At 38.0% G+C, this 19,510-nt stretch overlaps 1 protein-coding gene and 1 long non-coding RNA gene across 2 annotated transcripts in view; one reads left to right on the top strand and one right to left on the bottom strand.

The window, feature by feature from the left end:
* The window catches only part of LOC111020456 (calmodulin-interacting protein 111), a 28,164-nt gene that overhangs the window by 3,547 nt on the left and 5,107 nt on the right, over window positions 1-19,510 (bottom strand). Inside the window, 8 exon segments of the mRNA XM_088121469.1 lie at window positions 7,908-8,095; window positions 8,187-8,377; window positions 8,525-8,605; window positions 8,788-9,214; window positions 10,273-10,408; window positions 10,410-10,689; window positions 11,450-11,657; window positions 12,138-12,342. Coding sequence (XP_087977595.1) covers window positions 7,908-8,095; window positions 8,187-8,377; window positions 8,525-8,605; window positions 8,788-9,214; window positions 10,273-10,408; window positions 10,410-10,689; window positions 11,450-11,657; window positions 12,138-12,342 — 1,716 coding nt within the window.
* Window positions 441-7,901, top strand: LOC111020457 (uncharacterized). The gene is made up of 4 exons (XR_015789675.1): window positions 441-738; window positions 830-907; window positions 4,568-4,675; window positions 4,752-7,901. It is a non-coding gene; the product is annotated as an uncharacterized LOC111020457 (long non-coding RNA).

Below are 19,510 nucleotides of genomic sequence, written 5' to 3'. Positions count from 1 at the left end.
TGAAGACCATCTCTGTGATAATCTTCGAGGGGGCCTTAAAAATTGAAAAGGCATAGATGGGGATGCTACTTAGAACCGACGAAGCCAAAGTAAGTCTTCCTCCCTTCGAATGCAACAGATTACTGTAAGGGCAACTGATTTCGTTTGGATCTCTTATTGCAAACGAAATTGTTGATGACTGGATCTTCAAAAGTAAAAAATGCCTCGTGCTCAAGTTGGACCTCAAGAAAGCTATCGACTAAGTTGAAATGGACTTCTCAGATGCAATTCTATAGGCCAAGGGCAGTGCTTTCAAAGCACAAAATCTTTTAATCACCTCAAGGCGAGGAGTGATAGAAAGGCATTGCTTGAGTGAAGCAACGCGTACTTAATAAAATAGTAAATAATAAATAAATATCATCTTACGTTAGATATCCTATAAATGAATTAAATACACCCTAACTCGTCAACTTAATTGTTAGGGGAAAACAAGAGCTTTTGCCAATTTAGAAGCTTGAGCGTAAGAGAAGAGTAAGGCGAAGAAGAAGACGACACAAGGGTTTAAGTGGTTCAGCCTAACGTTGGCCTACGTCCACTGTAAGGCTAATCTTTCACTTCTTTTAGAGAGAATTACAAAGGGAATTTCTTCATAGTTCTTCCAGAAGTACATAATGAGCTATTTAAAGGGCTTTAGCCTAATAACTAACTCTTTACAGAAGTACTCTGTTTTACCCATAGTTTCTGTTGTATTCAACCACGGTAAATATTACAAATCTCCACCTTTGAAGACATACAGAAGGTGAAAGACCAGCCCTTTTAACCTGCTTTTTATCCTTTCTCAGGTATGTAGATTCCAGCCAATCTCAGACAATGTTCAAACTTTGCTTGGGTGACTGTTTTAGTTAACATATCTGCAGCATTATCAGAGGTATGGACTTTTATCACTTCTATTGTACCTTTTTCAATTTGTTCTTTGACAAAATGAAACTTTACGTCAATGTGCTTGGTCCTGCTGTGGAATTGTTGATTTTTCGACAAGAAGATTGTACTTTGATTATCACAGAAGATTTTTACTTTGGATTGATCAAAACCAAAATCTTTCAAGAGACCCTTCAACCACAAAGCCTCTTTGACTGCTTCTGAAAGGGCTATAAACTCTGCTTCTGTGGTGGAGAGTGCTACCACTGATTGGAGTGTAGCTTTCCAACTTATTATGTTCTCTCCAACTAGGAATAAGTATCCTGATAAGGACCTTCTCTTGTCTAAGTCCCCCGCATAGTCAGAGTCAACATAGCCATAAAGTTCCAACTCTTGTCTTTTCACTTGCTTGTATGTAATGCCTACGTTTTCAGTTCCTCTTAGGTATCTCAATACCCATTTTGCAGCTTCCCAATGTCTTTTTCCCGGGTTTGACATAAATCTACTAATTACACTGGTTGAGTAAGCCAAATCTGGTCTTGTACATATCATTAAGTACATTAAGCTGCCTACAACACTTGAATAAGGTATTGAGTTCATGTACCTTTTGTGTTCAGTATCATTTTCATCAGGTGAATTTGTAGATGACAGCTTGAAGTGTTGAGCCAAAGGAACTTTTACTGGTTTGGCTTCATTCATCTTGAATTTCATAAGTATTCTTCTGCTATACGAAGTTTGAGTAACTCTCATCTCAGCTAGTTTTCTGTTTCTATAGATTTCCATGCCTAGGATCTTTTTTGCTTCTCCTAGATCTTTCATGTCAAATTCAGCTTTCAAGCATTTCTTCACCTGTTGTAAATCTTCCATTCTCTTGCTGGCTAATAACATGTCATCTACGTATAGTAGTAGAAAAACATTATTTCTTTCTGAAGTAGTCTTCACATAAAAACAACTGTCATATGCACTTCTAATGAAACCCACTTTTGTAATAAATTCATCAAATCTATGGTACCAACATCTTGGTGACTGTTTTAATCCATATAAGGATTTGTTTAAGAGACAAACCTGGTTTTCCTTTCCCTTTTGTTGGTATCCCTCTGGTTGCTTTAAAAATATTGTCTCTGTCAAATGACCATGTAAGAAGGCTGTTTTTACATCTAGTTGATCTAGTTCTAACTCCATTTGTGTTACTAGAGCTAGAAGCATTCTGATAGTCGTTTGTTTCACAACTGGAGAAAAAATTTCTGAGTAATCAATACCTTCTCTTTGTGTGAAACCCTTGGCAACTAGTCATGCTTTGTATCTGGGTTGTTGGAATCCTGGAATTTCCTCTTTGAATTTATAGATCCATTTGGATGCTATCGGTTTGTATCCCATAGGTAGTGGTACTAGGGTCCATGTGTTATTAACTTCTAATGAGTGCATCTCATCATTCATGGCCTCAATCCACTTATGAGCATTTGGCCCATTTACAGCTTCTTCAAAACTTTGTGGTTCAACATCATTTAGGGTGTGTGCAACACTCAAGGCAGCTGCAATTACATTGGAGTCACTATACCTCTTTGGTGGATGAATTTCTCTTCTCTGTCTGTCTCTAGCAAGTGAGTAGTCAGCCAAATCAGATTGTTGCCTAGAGGTTTCACCTATATGTTGAGTTTCATCCCCTTCCACTACTTCAGATTCATCGTGACCAAGACCAACTTGATTTCTACTAACCTTTATTTCAGTTGGTAACTCCACCTCAATCTTGGATTGTTCAACTGCTTTGGTAGTTGATTCATGAACTTCTTGATACATAAACATATCTTCTTCTCTAAAAATTACATCCCTGCTGTTTATGCATCTCTGATCAGTGGGATGCCACATTCTGTAACCTTTAACTCCCTCAGTGAACCCTACAAACATACATCTTATCGCTCTTGGTTTTAGTTTACCTTGGTTTATGTGTACAAAGCCAACACAACCAAAGATTTTTAAATTGTTAAGCTTTGGTGGACGCTTTGTCCATTTTTCTTCAGGAGTTAGAAAACCAAGGGATGTATGTGGGCATCTATTGATGGTAAACACTGCATATGAAGCAGCTTCTGCCCAGAATCTTTCTAGTAGGCTAGCATCTGATAAAAGACACCTTATTCTCTCAGCTATTGTCCTGTTTAGGCGTTCAGCCACACCATTTTGTTGAGGTGTGTGTCTAACGGTCTTGTGATGAGTAATGCCATTGTCTTTGCAAAACGAGCTAAACTCTTCCCCACAGAATTCCAAACCGTTGTCTGTTCTTAAGTATCTTACAGTTCTTCTAGTTTGATTTTCAACTAATTTCTTCCAGTCTCTAAACCTTTCAGTTGCTTGATCTTTAGTCTTTAGAAAAAATATCCATGTTTTTCTTGAAAAATCATCAATGATAGTGAGAAAATACCTCGAACCGCTTAATGACGGCGTTCTGGCAGGTCCCCATAGATCTGAATGGATGTAGTCCAAAATTCCTTGTCACATGATCTGATTTCTGAAAGCTCTGCCTTTTAGCCTTTCCGACAATGCAGTGTTCGCAGAAACTCAATTCTTCATTTAGGCCTGTCGGTAGAATACCTTGCTTACCTAACTCTTGTAAGCCTTTACCACTTATATGAGATAAGCGTTTGTGCCAGATATCTCCTCTTGAAAGACTACCTTCTGACGATACAAGTGCCGCTCCTACTGACTCTACATTTTGGATTACATATAGACCATTGACTTTCTCACCAACCAATACCACTTTTGAATCCTTTTTTACTTCAAAAGTACCTCCAGATCCACTGTATTCACAGCCAATGGCATCAAGCATGCCAAGAGAAATTAAGTTTCTCTTTAAGACTTGGAACATGTCTCACATTTTGGAGCAATTTCAAAGACCCATCTTTCATATTCAGAGATACAGTACCAATACCGACTACCTTGCAAACATGATTATTTCCCATATATACAGAACCACCATCCCATTCCTTGTTAGTTCTGAACCAAGCTTTCGAAGGTGTCATATGGTAGGAGCACCCCGAATCAAGAACCCAATCTTGATTTTCTTGAGATCCACTTTGTTCAGCACTGTGATAAATTGCAGCTAGAACATCTGAATATGTGAGGGCATTTTCACCAACTGAGGCTTCACCAGATTTGTTTTTCTTATTTTTCCAGTTCTGTTTTCTTTTAAGGAAAAAATAGTCTTTCTTTAAATGTCCCTCCTTATGACAATAGCTACATTTGATTTTAGATTTTCCTTTATCATCTTGTTGATTTTTCTGATCTTTCCAGCCGGTTTTATTTTTGTCATTTGCAAAATGACCTTCACCGTTAATTCTCTCTCTTTTAGACGCCAATAGCTCTAATTCTTTGGTTCTTACTCCTGAAAGTATTGCATCAGTAGATATTGATTCTCTTCCATATTTCAAGGCCACTTTCACTTCTTTATATGCTTCTGGAAGAGAGTTAAACAAGATAAAAGCTTCATTTTCATCTCCTATTTTTTCACCGAGATTTTTAAACTCTGAAGATAGTTTCTTGAAATCATCTAAATTCTTACTCAAGGATCTTGAATTATCCATCCTACATGTGAAAAATTTCTCTCTGATATACGCCTTATTTGGTAAATCTTTAGCAAGATATATCTCATCTAATTTGTTCCATACCTTGTATGCAGTTTCGAGATCAATAACTTGCCGTAGGACACTATCACTAAGATTCAGAATGATTGCCCCATAAGCGATCTCTTCCATTGTCTCCTTTTCTTCAGTTGACATCGACTCAGGTAGCTTTGCTGGATCAAGAATTGCTTTGGAAGCTTTCTGCTGTCCAAGAATAGCTTTAATCTTGATTTTCCACAGCTCAAAGTCGCCTTTTCCATCGAACTTCTCAATCTCATACCTCGCTACAGCCATCGCTGGATCTTGCTTCGTGAATTAACCAAAACTCCTGTGAACTGTGGCTCTGATACCAATTTTGTTAGGGGAAAACAAGAGCTTTTGCCAATTTAGAAGCTTGAGCGTAAGAGAAGAGTAAGGCGAAGAAGAAGACGACACAAGGGTTTAAGTGGTTCAGCCTAACGTTGGCCTACGTCCACTGTAAGGCTAATCTTTCACTTCTTTTAGAGAGAATTACAAAGGGAATTTCTTCATCGTTCTTCCAGAAGTACATAATGAGCTATTTAAAGGGCTTTAGCCTAATAACTAACTCTTTACAGAAGTACTCTGTTTTACCCATAGTTTCTGTTGTATTCAACCACGGTAAATATTACATTAACCTTTTGGGTTCATGGATAATTTAATCATGTTTAAGATGTTATCAGAGCATGAGGTCTTGGGTTCGAACTCCTCTATTATCAGTTCTTCCCCATTTATATTTATTTCCACTTGTCAGGCCTTATGCAAATTTCCAGACCCACAAGTGAGGGAGAGTGTTAGTGTTAGATATCCTATAAATGGATTAAATTTATACTCACTTTAAGCTTTTGAGTTCATTGGTGATTTAATCATATTTAAGATTTTATAAATAGATAATGAAATAAATACTCAATTCTAGAAGCATAAAAATATTTTTTTTCTTCCAAAAAAACAACTTTTCATGGATAGATGAAAAGATACGAAGTGTTCAAGGATACAACCTCCAAAAGGAGAAAAACAAAAACCAACTACCAACCAAATAAACAAAGCCAAAACAACTGCTCCCAAAAGAAAAAACAAACCAAAAAACCAGACAAAAAACCACCAAACTAACCAGAACTAAATACAACTCCAGCTTAACAAAACCTAACAAAAGAACAGCAAACCAAAGCCTCAAGAAAAAGAAAAAAAAAAAGATATGAAACATAGCTAAGAACGTGTCGTCTTGGAAAAAGAAGCTAAGCTCTATCTATCGGAACAAGAGTAATGCCCACTTGGTTGAAATAATCAGACAAATCTTTGGGGATCGAACATTCGCCGAAAAACTCTTGCAATGAGTCATCTTCAGACGGTAAACAAGAAATTTCTTTTATCTTCAGTCTTGTTGAAATTTTACAAAACTATTGAGTCATCTTCAGTAAACAAAATATATCTTCGGTCTAAAAGCATAAAAATATTACAAAACCATTTAATATTTTTTAAAAAATAACTTAACTAATATAGAAAAAGTGGGGATGTAGAGACAATCTTTTTAAATATGTTAAAAAATGTGGTCGAACCATATCAACGATTAAAAAATATATATATTTGATAGCTCGGAGTCAAGCTTTGCTCTCCTATATCCGAGGTACCCGCACCCGCCCCAAGGCCTGGATCTGGAAAACATCAAAGATTTTTTATATTAAGCTCACTTAAATATTCGAACTTGAGACCTCCAAATCGGTATAATCAAGAGGCCCCAAGCCCTAGCCCTATAAAATTATATTTATGAGGAAGAGATACTGCCATCCATGACTCTTCTTTTTATACTTATTTTCTTCCATATTAAGAAGACCCACGCAATCCATATAGGCTCCTTGACTCTAGCCAAAATGCCTTTTAACTCTATTTTTAGAAGGCCCACACACCCGATAATCCAACTTGATTAATTATCTGAGAATTTGAATGAAATGACATCGTAAACACCCCTCTAACCACGTCCAAAAATGACAACCTACAATCATCACAAATAAACAAGATACTCAATAAAGCACCATCGACTTCAAGAGCATCTTACTCCACTCCATACCTACTCCGAACTTTATTAAAACTCACGGAAAGGTTGACTACTAGGTTTCTTCTTTCAATAAGGATTGCAATATTAGGACCTTTCTAAGAGCAATTCCTTAACCGATTGCTTGCATCTATCCCTAGGCTCCTTGGGTCCCCGAATAATTTTGGAACATTTACAGATCTAAATTCTAGGAGCTATTCCCAAAAACAACAAGAAAAGAACAATAAAATTGGGTGTATTAATTCATGCATCAAGTAGGATTTTATTAGCCTCATACATGCCATTGCTTTGATGATGTGTGTATCATAGCAAAAGGAATGGCAGAAAGAACTCAACCAGTGTTTCAAGCAATGAAATCGCACTTGTGTCAACAAGGCAAATCATCTACTCAATTTTGATAGCAAATGAAGCAGTAGACTAAAGAAGATATGCAAGGAAAAAAGAGTAGGTATTCGAAATAATACTGAAAGGGCATTAGACATGGTAAATGGTGGCCGTGTCGGACAAGAAAGTTTTGCTCTAGTTGGATAAAATGGATGCAGTCGATTTCAAATACTAAATTCTTCGTTTTTTTTTTTCTATAAATGGAGAGCCAAGAGGTAGGGTAGTGTACTAGCATCACAGTTGAGACAAGAAAACCCTATTTTCTCTTTTCATTTTTGTAACCATCAGTGGCATATTTGAGTACGTTGGATTGGATCAGAGAGCAATACAACTCTTAAGCTTAGTTTTCTCTATTTTCGAAGGAATCGCCGTAATTTGGATAAAAGGGTTAATTTTGTCCTTTGAAGATTGATGACCTCACTAACTAAATCATGCTCAAAGAGTTAAATTCATTCAAGTGTTGGAAGTTGCAAGTTACAACACATGTCAATAGGTAACACAATCCTCACCTATTCACATAGTTGGACATGTCTCACATATGGTACAACTAAATAAAGACCTTAACTTTTTGACAAATTTCTAATTAGACAATTTAAAATATTAACAAAATATAAATATAATGCAATTTACATCAACAATAAAATGGCTCGACTTCATCATAACAATTCCATGAATAGCTCCATCTTAATATGAATGTTGTAATTTTAAATAATATATTCCATAACGTAAATTTCCTAGATACCCAACATCGTGTTCAGAGGAAATCACAAAAATACTTTCCAATTGACAATGATCAAACAAAAAAAAATATCTGCAATTTCCTTTAAGTGTATTAACCACAAATCTTATGCAACATAAATTACAAATTCAGTGAACAAAAATCTAGCCTATCCAACCGTGCATCAACAACAAGAAGTTAAAATAAATAAATAGGATATACTCACCATTTAGAAAGCCAGTTAGATTGTCTTGCGCACTGCTGATACACTACATCAGTTCCTTGTGATGTAGAACAAACAAGTCTTTGAAACTTGGATGATAACTCTTGATAAGGTTCAGTTTCAGATGGCTTCACGTGTCTAACAGCAGTTTCTAAATGCAACATATTTATTTTTGAAGCCTCAAGGTTCTCCTAAAAATAAAAGTAAGATATACATTAAAATAATCAATGAATCTTTAAAATTGAAGTTCGAAAGACGGGGAAGAACAAGAACTCAATAAACCTCAAGGGCTAATAAAGCTGCTTCTCTACAAATTAATGATATGTCAGCCCCTGAACAGCCTTGAGTAAGAGAAGCTAACTTCCTTGTACTGACATCTCGGCTGCACGGAACTCTGCACAAATGGATACGAAATATCTCTTCTCGTTCAGATTCATTTGGGGGCCCAACATATAGCAGCCGATCAAAACGTCCTATTCAAAGGTACTATCAGCTAGATTAATACAATCATTTGCTTATTAAAACCAGAAGCTGGGCACAATGCATTTGTTCCGGTGCATGTGTTGTATTAGTAAATGGGAGGTGCATGAGTTTAGAAATGTTCTTATATGGGGTAATACCTGGCCTAAGAAGGGCTGGATCAATCTTATCTGGCCGATTGGTAGCAGCAATGACAGTAACACCAACTCTCTGATGTAAACCTAAATTTTAGAAAGAAAACACAAATGATTAGAATAAAAGGCTAAGCATATCTCTAAAAACATTAAACTCCTAATCTCTGTTTCTCTGTGATGAAAACTCATCAGTATTATATAGTATACTGTATAGCTAGTAAAAGAACCAGAAAATATTGAAGATTGAATTAAACAAATGTTCAACTGACCATCCAATTCAACAAGAAGTTGACTCATAACTCTATCAGAGACAGAAACTCCATCACTTTCCTTCCCACGAATGACAGCAAGACCATCAATTTCATCAAAAAATATTATTGATGGTGCATTAGCTCTTGCCTTAGCAAATAGAGATTTAACAGCCTTCTCAGATTCACCAACCCATTTACTGAAAAGTTCTGGGCCTTTTACTGCAAGGAAATTTAGTCCTGCTTCAGAAGCTACAGCACGTGCCATGAGGGTTTTGCTGCATCCAGGAGGACCAAACATTAACACTCCTGTTGGAGGTCGAGTCCCTATTCGCTTGAATGCATCTTGATGTTTTTGAGGCCATTCTACTGCTTCCATTAATTGAATCTTAACCTCCCTTTGTCCACCAATATCTTCCCATTTTACCTTTGGTACCTCAAGTATGACCTAGAATGAAGTGGTCTTTAGTGAGATGTTTGACCAACATATATGATTTGATAAGAAATTAACTTTCCATAAAGAAGTGAAAAGAACAAGTTTACAGAACACTCCAAATCTAACGGAGCTAATGAAAAGTTGATAAATTCGTATTAATCACAAGGGAATCACAACTACAAAAAAATTTACAAAAACAAGAACAAGCTAAAAATGAATAAGATTGAAAGTTCAGGCCCATTTCTAAATTCATTTTCATGCGTATATAGGTTTATTTCACAAGAATTTTCCAAAGGTATCTAAACTACACACAACAAAATACTCTATAATCTTTTCCCATCATATACTAAGCTCGTCCAATGCTTCATAATGTAGTTTCCATAGAACCATAGTTTTATAATATAGGGTCAGATGTCACTAAGATACTTTTGATGAAAAACAAAACTTTCATTAAGAAACATGAAAGAGATACAAGAGCATATAAAAAAACCAACCTACAAAATACTCCAATCCAGAAAAACAAGGTCTAACCTATAATAAAAAAAACTAGAACTTAAAACATAAAAAAGAAGCCCTAAATGCGTAGACTACAGCTACTGTTTTCTGCCTTTCCCACGACGAAACGCATTAGACTCCTTCCCCAATTGCTTTCCCTGTCACCGTTAGCCTTTGCTGCAACCACCACTTCTGTCCATCTTCGCCGCCACCCACCTTTGCCACCTTTGTAACTATGTTCATCTTCAGCTTCCCCATTATTTTTGTTAGTATTTCATTTATAATTCTATTTTTACTTCTTTTTATTTTCTTAACTTCGTACGAGTTAAACTAAATTAGAATAATTTTCAACTAAATTGCTATGGCCGTGTCTCGTGTCCATGCCTGTGCTACTTAGGATCTAACTTATTACAAAACAACATAGAAACTGCCTAAAGAAAAGAGTTGACCCTAACCACAGACCTCTCAACCGCTTTGAAAATTCTCCCATTTCTAACTAATAACTGTGCATAATAAGACCTGTCAGTTGTCGCTAACATGATCATATCAAGACAAAAAAAAAAAGGTAGACATACCTCTCGCATAGCACTAGGCCTCACTTTCATTCTAGCCATCTCAAAATCTTCAAAAACAATCTTCAACCTACACCTGATTCCAGAATAGTTATAAATATCTGCATTATCGGCTACCACTTCGTCAGAAAGGATGAAGATGCAAATTTTGAGCAACCCCTGAGATACTTTTTTCATCTTTAGAGAGAATAGGTTCTAAAATCACATCATCAAAATAGCCTTCATCCTCCACCTTGGTAAACTTATGATAACGCCTTATACAAACTAAGGCTGCCTCATTGCAAAGGGCAGCCAAATCAGCACCCACAAAACCATGTGTAACCGTAGCTAGATGTTGAACTTGCAGGTCTGACAGAGAGTGCTTCATTTCACTTAGAATTATTTGTAGAATATCCAACCGTTGATTGGGAGATGGCACACCTATATACACCCAAGCGAAGATATAAATTTCTTACATGTTTCTTCCATAGTAACTAGTAGAAGTGTGCGAGCTTCTTCTGTTCTTTTTTCATCAAATGTAGTTTGAAGGCTAAAGGTGCACTGAATTTAGTTTTCATGTGCGTGCGTGCATGCATATTGCATGCATACATGTATCCATATACATATGTAAATTATTTCCATCATTAAGAGCATCACGTTACATTGATTAACTAAACTACATATATTTCCTATTTCTTATTAGAAAAATAAGATTCCTATTTCAGTTTCTCAAATTATTATACATATATAACTATTTTAAAACTAACAAAAAATTATCCAAAAAAATTTCCACATAATTGCAGTTATCTCTCATCCCAATTTGGGATGGGATTGAAAGATCATCTTTTCTCTATCCTAATTGAACTTTGAACCATTACATGTTGAAATCAACCCTACAATTAACACAAGTTATAAGATCATACTGCTAACCAATAACTTGAATCAAACAAGCAATTCAAGATTGCAGACATATGGTCGTACAAGCCACAACAGGATTTGAATTAAAATCTTAAAAATTAAATAAAGGAAAAAAAAGCATTAGTGTCACACTGATATAGACATAGACTTGCTGTCCTATAGAAATTTTGATACTATTACTTGGCACTTCCTAGCAAGGAACCAGACACATAAAACAAATTAATTCATGGTATGTATAATATACTATCAGAAATGGAAAACACATGAAGAAACTATAAATCACCAATTTCAATTTCTCGATCAAGTCTCCCAGGCCGCCTTAGCGCAGGCTCAATGCTATCAGGCCTATTCGTAGAAGCAATTACAAGTGGCCCACCACTTCGATTGATCCCATCCATCAGATTAAGCAATGTAGCAACAATTCTTTGAGACAGCTCTTCACCTCCATCTTTTCTTGCCGGCGCAATAGCATCCAACTCATCAATTAATATCTGGTTATAAAAGTTATGGTGGAAAATTAGCCAGCTTCCAGAATAAGAATTAAATGATAGGGATAGCCAACCACTCAATGAAAAATGTCAATCATGCAAGTTCATTTAGTCCAACTTCTTGTCCACCCTTTCAAATTTGCTTTTAGAATTGAACACGGGGCAGGGGAACGAATTTAGAAATGCAGGTGAAGCTAACAACCCAAACGATGTTTTCTTTGTCCACCCTTTCAAAATCAACACCCATTTTAAATTAAATGTTAAAAGAACTACTCATTTTCACTTAACAGATATATGTATGTGCAGAGAATATGAACAAAGCATACCGTCAAAACTATATTCAATCATTATTATCTTAAAATATTATAATATTTGATTGTGAAACTCAAATATTAACCATAAAAACAACTTTAAAAAATTTATACAACTTGAAGGATAATCAAGACATCCATGGCAAAGAATTCAGAATTCAAGAAATCTAACCACAGCAGGTGTAGCTTGGCTTGCCGACTCGAAAACTTCATGCAAGGCCTGTTCACTTTCCCCATGATATTGACTTATAATTTCAGGTCCATTCAAATAGAATAAGTTGACACCAGCATCATGAGCACATAACTGAGCCAAGGAAGTTTTTCCAGTACCAGGAGGACCATGGAGAAGTACTCCCTTCATAGTTCGTAAACCAAGGCTAAATAGGTTCATGGACAATTATAATTTTAGATAATGTTCATGGAATAGTAACAAAAGGTGCAAAAGTCTAGAAAGCCAAGGATATACAATAGATACTTCCTTGCTGAGTGGGGGAAAAGAAAAATCATAAAACTCTACAAATATTCAAGAAGGGAAAAGAAGAAAACTTTTAGTACTTGAAAACCATGAAGCTACAAAGAGACAACCATAAACCTAAACTAAATACAAAAAAAGGCTCAAATCAACCCAAATATGACCTAACAAATAATTAATAAAAAGTTAAAAACCTTTAGAAACAAACACCATTGAAAAGCATTGAATCTAGCTAGATTTGTCAAATCAAGCATAGCTCAACTAGTTAACCTATCTCCGACTAAAAGGTCGTGAGTTTGAATCCTCACCCCACATGTTGTACTAAAAAACTAACTAGATTCCGAACCACAAAGCTACATACAGGTTTAATTAATCTCACATTCTCAAATATGTAAAAGCCCCACTTTTAGTCATTCAAGCCGATGACAAGCTATCCATATCTCAAATCAAATGACATATAATTTTAGATTTTCCCTAATAACATTTAACAAATGTTCAAAAATGAAATTTAACGTAGAGCTAGTTTAAGAAAACTCTTTGCATATCATCCAATCCGGCTAACAAATCAAACACAGATTACATCACAATCAGAGTAAAGATTTTTTCTCTCACCATGAGTCTCTCCACTCCTCCCTCCCACCCTACCACAGTCCCCACCTTCCATCCATCTCCGACCACATGCCGATATTAAGCTTCTGTTAACCATGACCAAATAACCAGAAACAACCCACAGATCCCCAACGATTGAAAGGAAGCATTTCTCGATAGAAGTGGACCATAGATACCGAGGTAGTTGCCTCAAACTTTCAGAGATCTCAAAGGATAAGTCCTTCTTCATTTCCCTACACTGGTCCTCCATAACATGACTCACCTCCTTTTTCTCCTCCCTCCTGACTGTCACACTCAATTAGAGATTCTTTAGAGAAACGAGGATTGACAATCAGACCATCTGGGTTGAAAAATCTTCAATAGGAAAGGCACCATTGCGGAAATATTTAGGCTCGACAACAATAGGAGTATTACAAAATTCTGGTCCCTGTGGGAGAAGAAATTAGAGGTTGGCACTCTTTTTACAAGCTCATTAAAGACTTCTCACCAAACATCCAACCCCAAAAATTTGTTGCCACACCACAGGTTAGTCAACAACAACCCTCTACCTCGTACTGTGATCTCTAAAATCAGGCGCAACCTTCCCCATGGAAGATTTAATGAACAAACCAGGACCACTAGAATTGAGAAAGGTACTTCACCCCTATTTACTCCCACGCAAACCCGAACCTAAGCTCTTCCATTATTGTCTTTAGAAAGCACTTCCACGATGACTGGTATAATTTAAAATTATGCGGGCCTTCCAAGAACACATTAACTACTTTTGCTCCCTTAACCCTTTTGGGGCTGACAGAGTCCTCCCAAGATGTGAAGGTAGTGAACAGCCCAGGTCCTCACCAACTTCAAAGACTGGTATAGAGTGGGAAGCTTTGATCTCACCAAACTTCAAAGCCTCTTACAAAGCCCCGGTAGTCCCCTCCTATGGAGGATGGATCCGCATTAGAAATCTGCCTCTCGATTGCTGGGAGCCTGAGATATATAGGCGACCTATGTGGAGGTTTCCTAGAAAAATCTAAAAAGGCACTACCAAGGCTGGATCTTTTGGAGCCTATGATTCGCGTGGAGAAAAATCCCGTGGGTTTCATCCAGCCACAATCTCTTTAAACTCTAGAACAACGTAATCAATACCCATCCTAATTGACCCCTATTTCACTAAAGAAAATAACATAGGTTATGCGGTTGGAATCAATGGAGATAGATCGCCAAAAAACTCATCCTATTGCCCGTTGAATAAAGGAGCTGGCAATCCTTGGGTCGTACCCTCCAGACATGCCCCCTGACAAGGTCAGCGACAGTGTTTCAAAAACACAGCAAGCGCTTTCTGATCCTAGTATAGAATTCGACTACTCCACGGCAAATGAAGCTTTTATTACGACAGCTGTCCAACACTTAACCCCTGCCAATGCTCAAAAGGGAAGAACCCTAAGGAAGAGAGCCTAGAGGTTAACTCTCTCCTACCTCACCCTTGCCCCCCTTCGCCCCTCTCTATTTCCGTACCTATTCAGCCAGCATCCCCCCATGCGCCCTCCCCCGAACACATATCCCCATAACCCGACCCCTGTCTTATCCAACACAACCCTACAAGAGCCATTGTGATTGAGACAAAAAAGGCCTTTTTCGTACCTGACACAAAATTCTAGACAAATCCCCCTCCCTCCGAATCAGCTATGGAAAACCACCTTTCCAATCCTTATCCAACCTCTCAGGCCTCTCTTTTACACTCTTCTCCTCCTCATTCACCCACCTATCAACACTCTCCTCCAATCAGCCCCCAACCAATGTGGACTTCCTAGCTATGCAAGTTATCGATGATAGATAGACGAACTTGACCCCCCCTCCTCCCCCCTCCTCCCATCTTTCTTGACCCCTCCATCCACCCCTCTTTCTACCTTAAACCAGCCGTCCCCTGGTTAGGCATCCTCCCATTGCCCACTAAGACCCCAAAATTGAACAAAGAACAGAGATAGCAATCTAAGTTCGTAAGAGCGCTTTCCGACCTTTATTCATCCATCAATTATGATGGACCCTCTTCCTCCCTCACCACTGGCGGACCCTCCCTTTCTATATGAGCATTCTCTCTTGGAATATTAGGGGTATCGGCTCTAGAGAAAAACGTGCCCAAATCAAGAGCATCATCCAACACCTCAACACATCCATTGTGATTCTTCAAGAAACGAAGTTGGAATTTGCTGACAGATTTATAGTCAAATCTCTATGGAGCTCTAGAAACGTTGCTTGGGCTTTCAAAGGGGGCAACGGGGACATCTGGCGGTATCATCATTCTTTGGAATGATCCATCCTTCTCGGTGGCAAATATTACTATCAGTACTCACCCCCTTTCCCTCAAGATCGCTCTTTTGGATGGGTTCCATTTTTGGCTATTTGGGAATTACGGTCCATCTAGAGCTAGGGACAGACACCTTTTCTGGGAGGAGCTTCAAAATCTTTCCCTGCATTGCTCTGCATCATAGTGTCTTGGAGGCGACTTTAACACCACCAAATGGTCGCATGAAAAATCCCATCAACAGAGAACTACGTGCAACATGAGACTTCTCAACGATTTCATTGAAGAAGCCAATCTCAGTGATCTCCCCCTCACCAATGAAACCCAATCCAGCTCACTTTGGGAATTAATCAATGGGTCCTTCTCCCTTCCATTTCGAAAACATGTGGATGCAGCACCCATCATTCTCTCCTATTGTTCCTATGGTGGAATAGTGGTGGAAATCAAACCCTTTGCAGGGTTGGTCGGGCGATGGTTTATCCTAAAATTAAAAGGCCTAAAAGCAGTTGTCAGATCATGGAAAAAAGATACTTTCAGATGCATCCACAGGCAAAGGGATCAACTTCTTATGGAATTAGCTGCGCTAGACACAGATGAAGAAACGGGGTCTTTTCAACCTGAGGAAATCCCCCGGCGAATAGCTCTGAAAGCACAACTCCTTTCATTAGCTGTCAAAGAGGAAACACATTGGCGTCAAAGATGCAAGGTGAAATGGCTCGATGAAAGAGATGAGAATACGAGCTTCTTCCATCGACTGGTGGCTGCTAGACATAGAAGAAGCACCATTTAGGAAGTGTTTTCCCGAGATGGCAGAAGCTTGACAGAAGACGGGGACATAGAGCATGAGTCCCTCTCCTTTTATGAAAGCCTCTACACAAAGAAGGAAGGTACTAGATTTATTCACTATCCTCTTCAATGAGATCCCATCTCCTCTCACCAGAGAACCCTTCTTGAGAGTCCCTTTACAGAAACAGAAATTTGGCAGGCCGTGAAGGATTTGTGACACAACAAAACTCCTGGCCCCGATTGTGAATTCTATAAAAAATACTGGAACATTCTTAAAGAAGACATCCTTATGGTGTTCCAAGATTTTTTTCAGAAAGGGATCATAAATGTCAGCCTCAATGAAACATATATCTGCCTAATCCCCAAAAAAGTCGATGCTCAAACAGTCAGTGACTTCCAGCCCATTAGATTTATTTCATCTATGTACAAGATCATTGCTCGAGTCCTAGTTGAGAGTTTAAAGAGGGTCCTTCCATCCTCTATCACTCCCCAACAATTCGCTTTCGTGGTTGATCGACAAATCCTAGATGCTTCTTTAATTGCCAATGAGCTCATTGATGAATGTAGGCGGAAAAAGGAGAAAGGGGTGGTGATAAAATTAGACATTGAAAAGGCCTTTGACAAGGTTGATTGGGATTTCTTGGACGGTATCTTAGAAGCCAAAGGTTTTGGACACTGTAGGAGGTCATGGATTAGAGGTTGCATCTCTTCCACGAACTTCTCTATCATCATTAATGGCAAGCCTAGAGAAAAACTCAAGGCCACTAAAGGCCTTCGACAAGGTGAACCCCCTTTCCTCTTTATCCTTGTTCTGGACTGTTTAGCCGTCTACTCTCACATGTAGCAACATCAAAGCTGATAAAGGGCTTTACGGTGGGTCAGAACCAATTGGAGATTCACCGCCTCCAATTTCCAGATGACACCATCCTCTTTTTTCTCCTTGGATGATTTTCATCTTACAGATCTTTTCAACACGATTCGGATCTTTGAGTAAGCATCCGGCTAAACTCCAACCTCCAAAACACTGAATTATTGGGTGTCAACATGATGGGTTCTGATTTAGACCTCCTAGCCCGAGCGGTTTTTTTGCAAAAGGGGATCTTGGCCTAATTCTTACCTCGGCCTCCCTCTGAATGGTAAACCTCAATCGGTCTCCTTTTGGGATCCCATCATGGAAAAGTTGAGGAAAAAGTTGAGCTCTTGGGCAAATTATCCCATTTCAAAAGGGGGTGGCTCACCCTCCTCCAAACTACTCTAACCAATCTTCCTATTTATTACCTATCCATCTTCTCCATGGTGGCCAAAGAATTGGAGAAACTCATGGGGCATTTTCTTTGGAGTGGCACCAACACAAAAAGGGGACAGAACCTTGTGAGACAGGAAAAGATCATCCATCCCACAAAAGATGGAGGGCTAGGAATCAGTAACATTAAAGGCAAAAACAGAGCCCTCCTTGCTAAGTGGTTATGGAAGTACCATGTGGAAGAATCCGCCCTTTGGAGGAGAGTCATTGTTGCAAAATATGGGCCCATCAACCATCACCAAAACACCCTTCACCATTCCCTTGTCACGGTCCCTGCCCCTTGGAAGTGTACCCTCAGACACCAATCGCTTATCATGGACAAGAGCATCTTCAAAATAGGTGATGGCACTAAAACTTACATTTGGAAAGACATTTGGCTGGAGAACGTGCCTCTGTTTATCGCTTACCCGCTTCTCTTTGCCTTACACACCAAAAAATATGCTTTTGAAAGGGATATGTGGTCATCAACAACAAGCAATTGGGCCTCAGTTTCAAGCGGAATCTTAAGGACGCAGAAATTACTTAATTAGCATCGCTCCTTCATAGTCTTTCTTCCTCTCACCCAAACCAAGATAGTGACAGAATCTTTTGGAGGCTGGAACCGTCGAAATCATTCACTACCAGATCTCTCATCCATGATTAGCCCAACCACACTACCTCACCCAATGAAGCTTTCCTCTACAAATCGATCTGGAAAGAACACTACCCAAAGAAGATCAAATTCTTTCTCTGGGAGGCCAGTTCGTCTGCCTTAAACACCCATGAAAAGCACCAAAGGCAGCCATCGACTTGCCTTTCTCCACATTGGTGTGTTCTCGACCGTCAACATGGTGAAACACAGGGGCACGTATTTGTTACTTGCAGATTCGCATCCTCACTATGGGACACCCTCTTATCATCTTTTGGTTGGCCAATAGCCTTACCATCAGATTTACACATCCTATAATCATCTACACTAACAGGTCACCCTTTTGGAAAGAAGGCAAAAATCCTTTGGATGCTATGCTTTGGTCGATATGGTTGGAAAAAAATCATAGGCTCTTTCAAGGCAAAGAACGATCCAATAGCAACATTTTATATTCTATAGTGTCTTTGGTTGTATCTTGGTGCAAATGTTCTCCTATCTTTCAACACTATAGTTTTGTCTCTCTATTAACCAATTGGAAAGCCTTATTGTAGCTCCAATGGTTTGGGATTCTCATCCCCTTTTGTACATCTTTCATTTCATTACATTAATAAAATCGTCTCTTTTCCAAAAAAAAAATCATTCAATCTGGATCAAAGAGCCTATTTACTTTAAGTGATCCAACGATTAAGTGACAATTAACTAGCAGTTGGTAACTAATAGATAACCTAATACATACAAGAATACTTTGGAAACAGTCAAACTAACACATCCTAGTTAATCAGTGCTAACTCCAATCTTGAAAACCTAAAAACCGACATCCTCTTAAAGTACTACATTATATACAATTGACATTAACCATGAAAATAGTAATATAAAGAAACATTGATAAATTTTAAATTAAAAAATAAAAACAAAGCCAGATATAGAGCATTTTCCTTTTCTAATAACTACAGAGCAATCACAATTACAACTCATGACAAGACATCCAAAATGCAAAGATGAAAATGTCTTCAAAAATACAAGACACATACACCATGCAAGGAGACTAATAATAAACAGACAAGAAGTTGCATATGGAGATAGTTCATTCTCAAAATTAACTAGGCAATCAAAGCATATGAAACATGAGGAGTGGAACATTAAAGGAAAAAAATAATTTATCATAAGCCAAAGTTTTAAAGGAAAATATTATATATTATATCATCTTAATATGACCAGATCTTTTAAATGACAAAGCCACACCATTCTACTCCAAACTAACATCTTATTAGACAAGAATTTTGAGACAGTTAAGTTAGCAAATGCTACAAGATATCCTAGATTTTTTATCAAAGAATACAGACATAGAATTCTAGATTCAATTACAGTGGATAGATAGCTAACAGCACATCAAATATGGAGTTTCTATTAGCAAGGGTATGATTTATTGACACATTTATAACAGTTGCACAGTCAATCATAAA

The sequence above is a fragment of the Momordica charantia genome (assembly GCF_013281855.1).
Source record: "Momordica charantia cultivar OHB3-1 chromosome 3 unlocalized genomic scaffold, Mcharantia_2.0 BLBB01000003.1, whole genome shotgun sequence".
In the NCBI taxonomy this organism is placed as follows: domain Eukaryota; kingdom Viridiplantae; phylum Streptophyta; class Magnoliopsida; order Cucurbitales; family Cucurbitaceae; genus Momordica; species Momordica charantia.
This window is presented reverse-complemented; position numbering and strand designations above follow the sequence as displayed.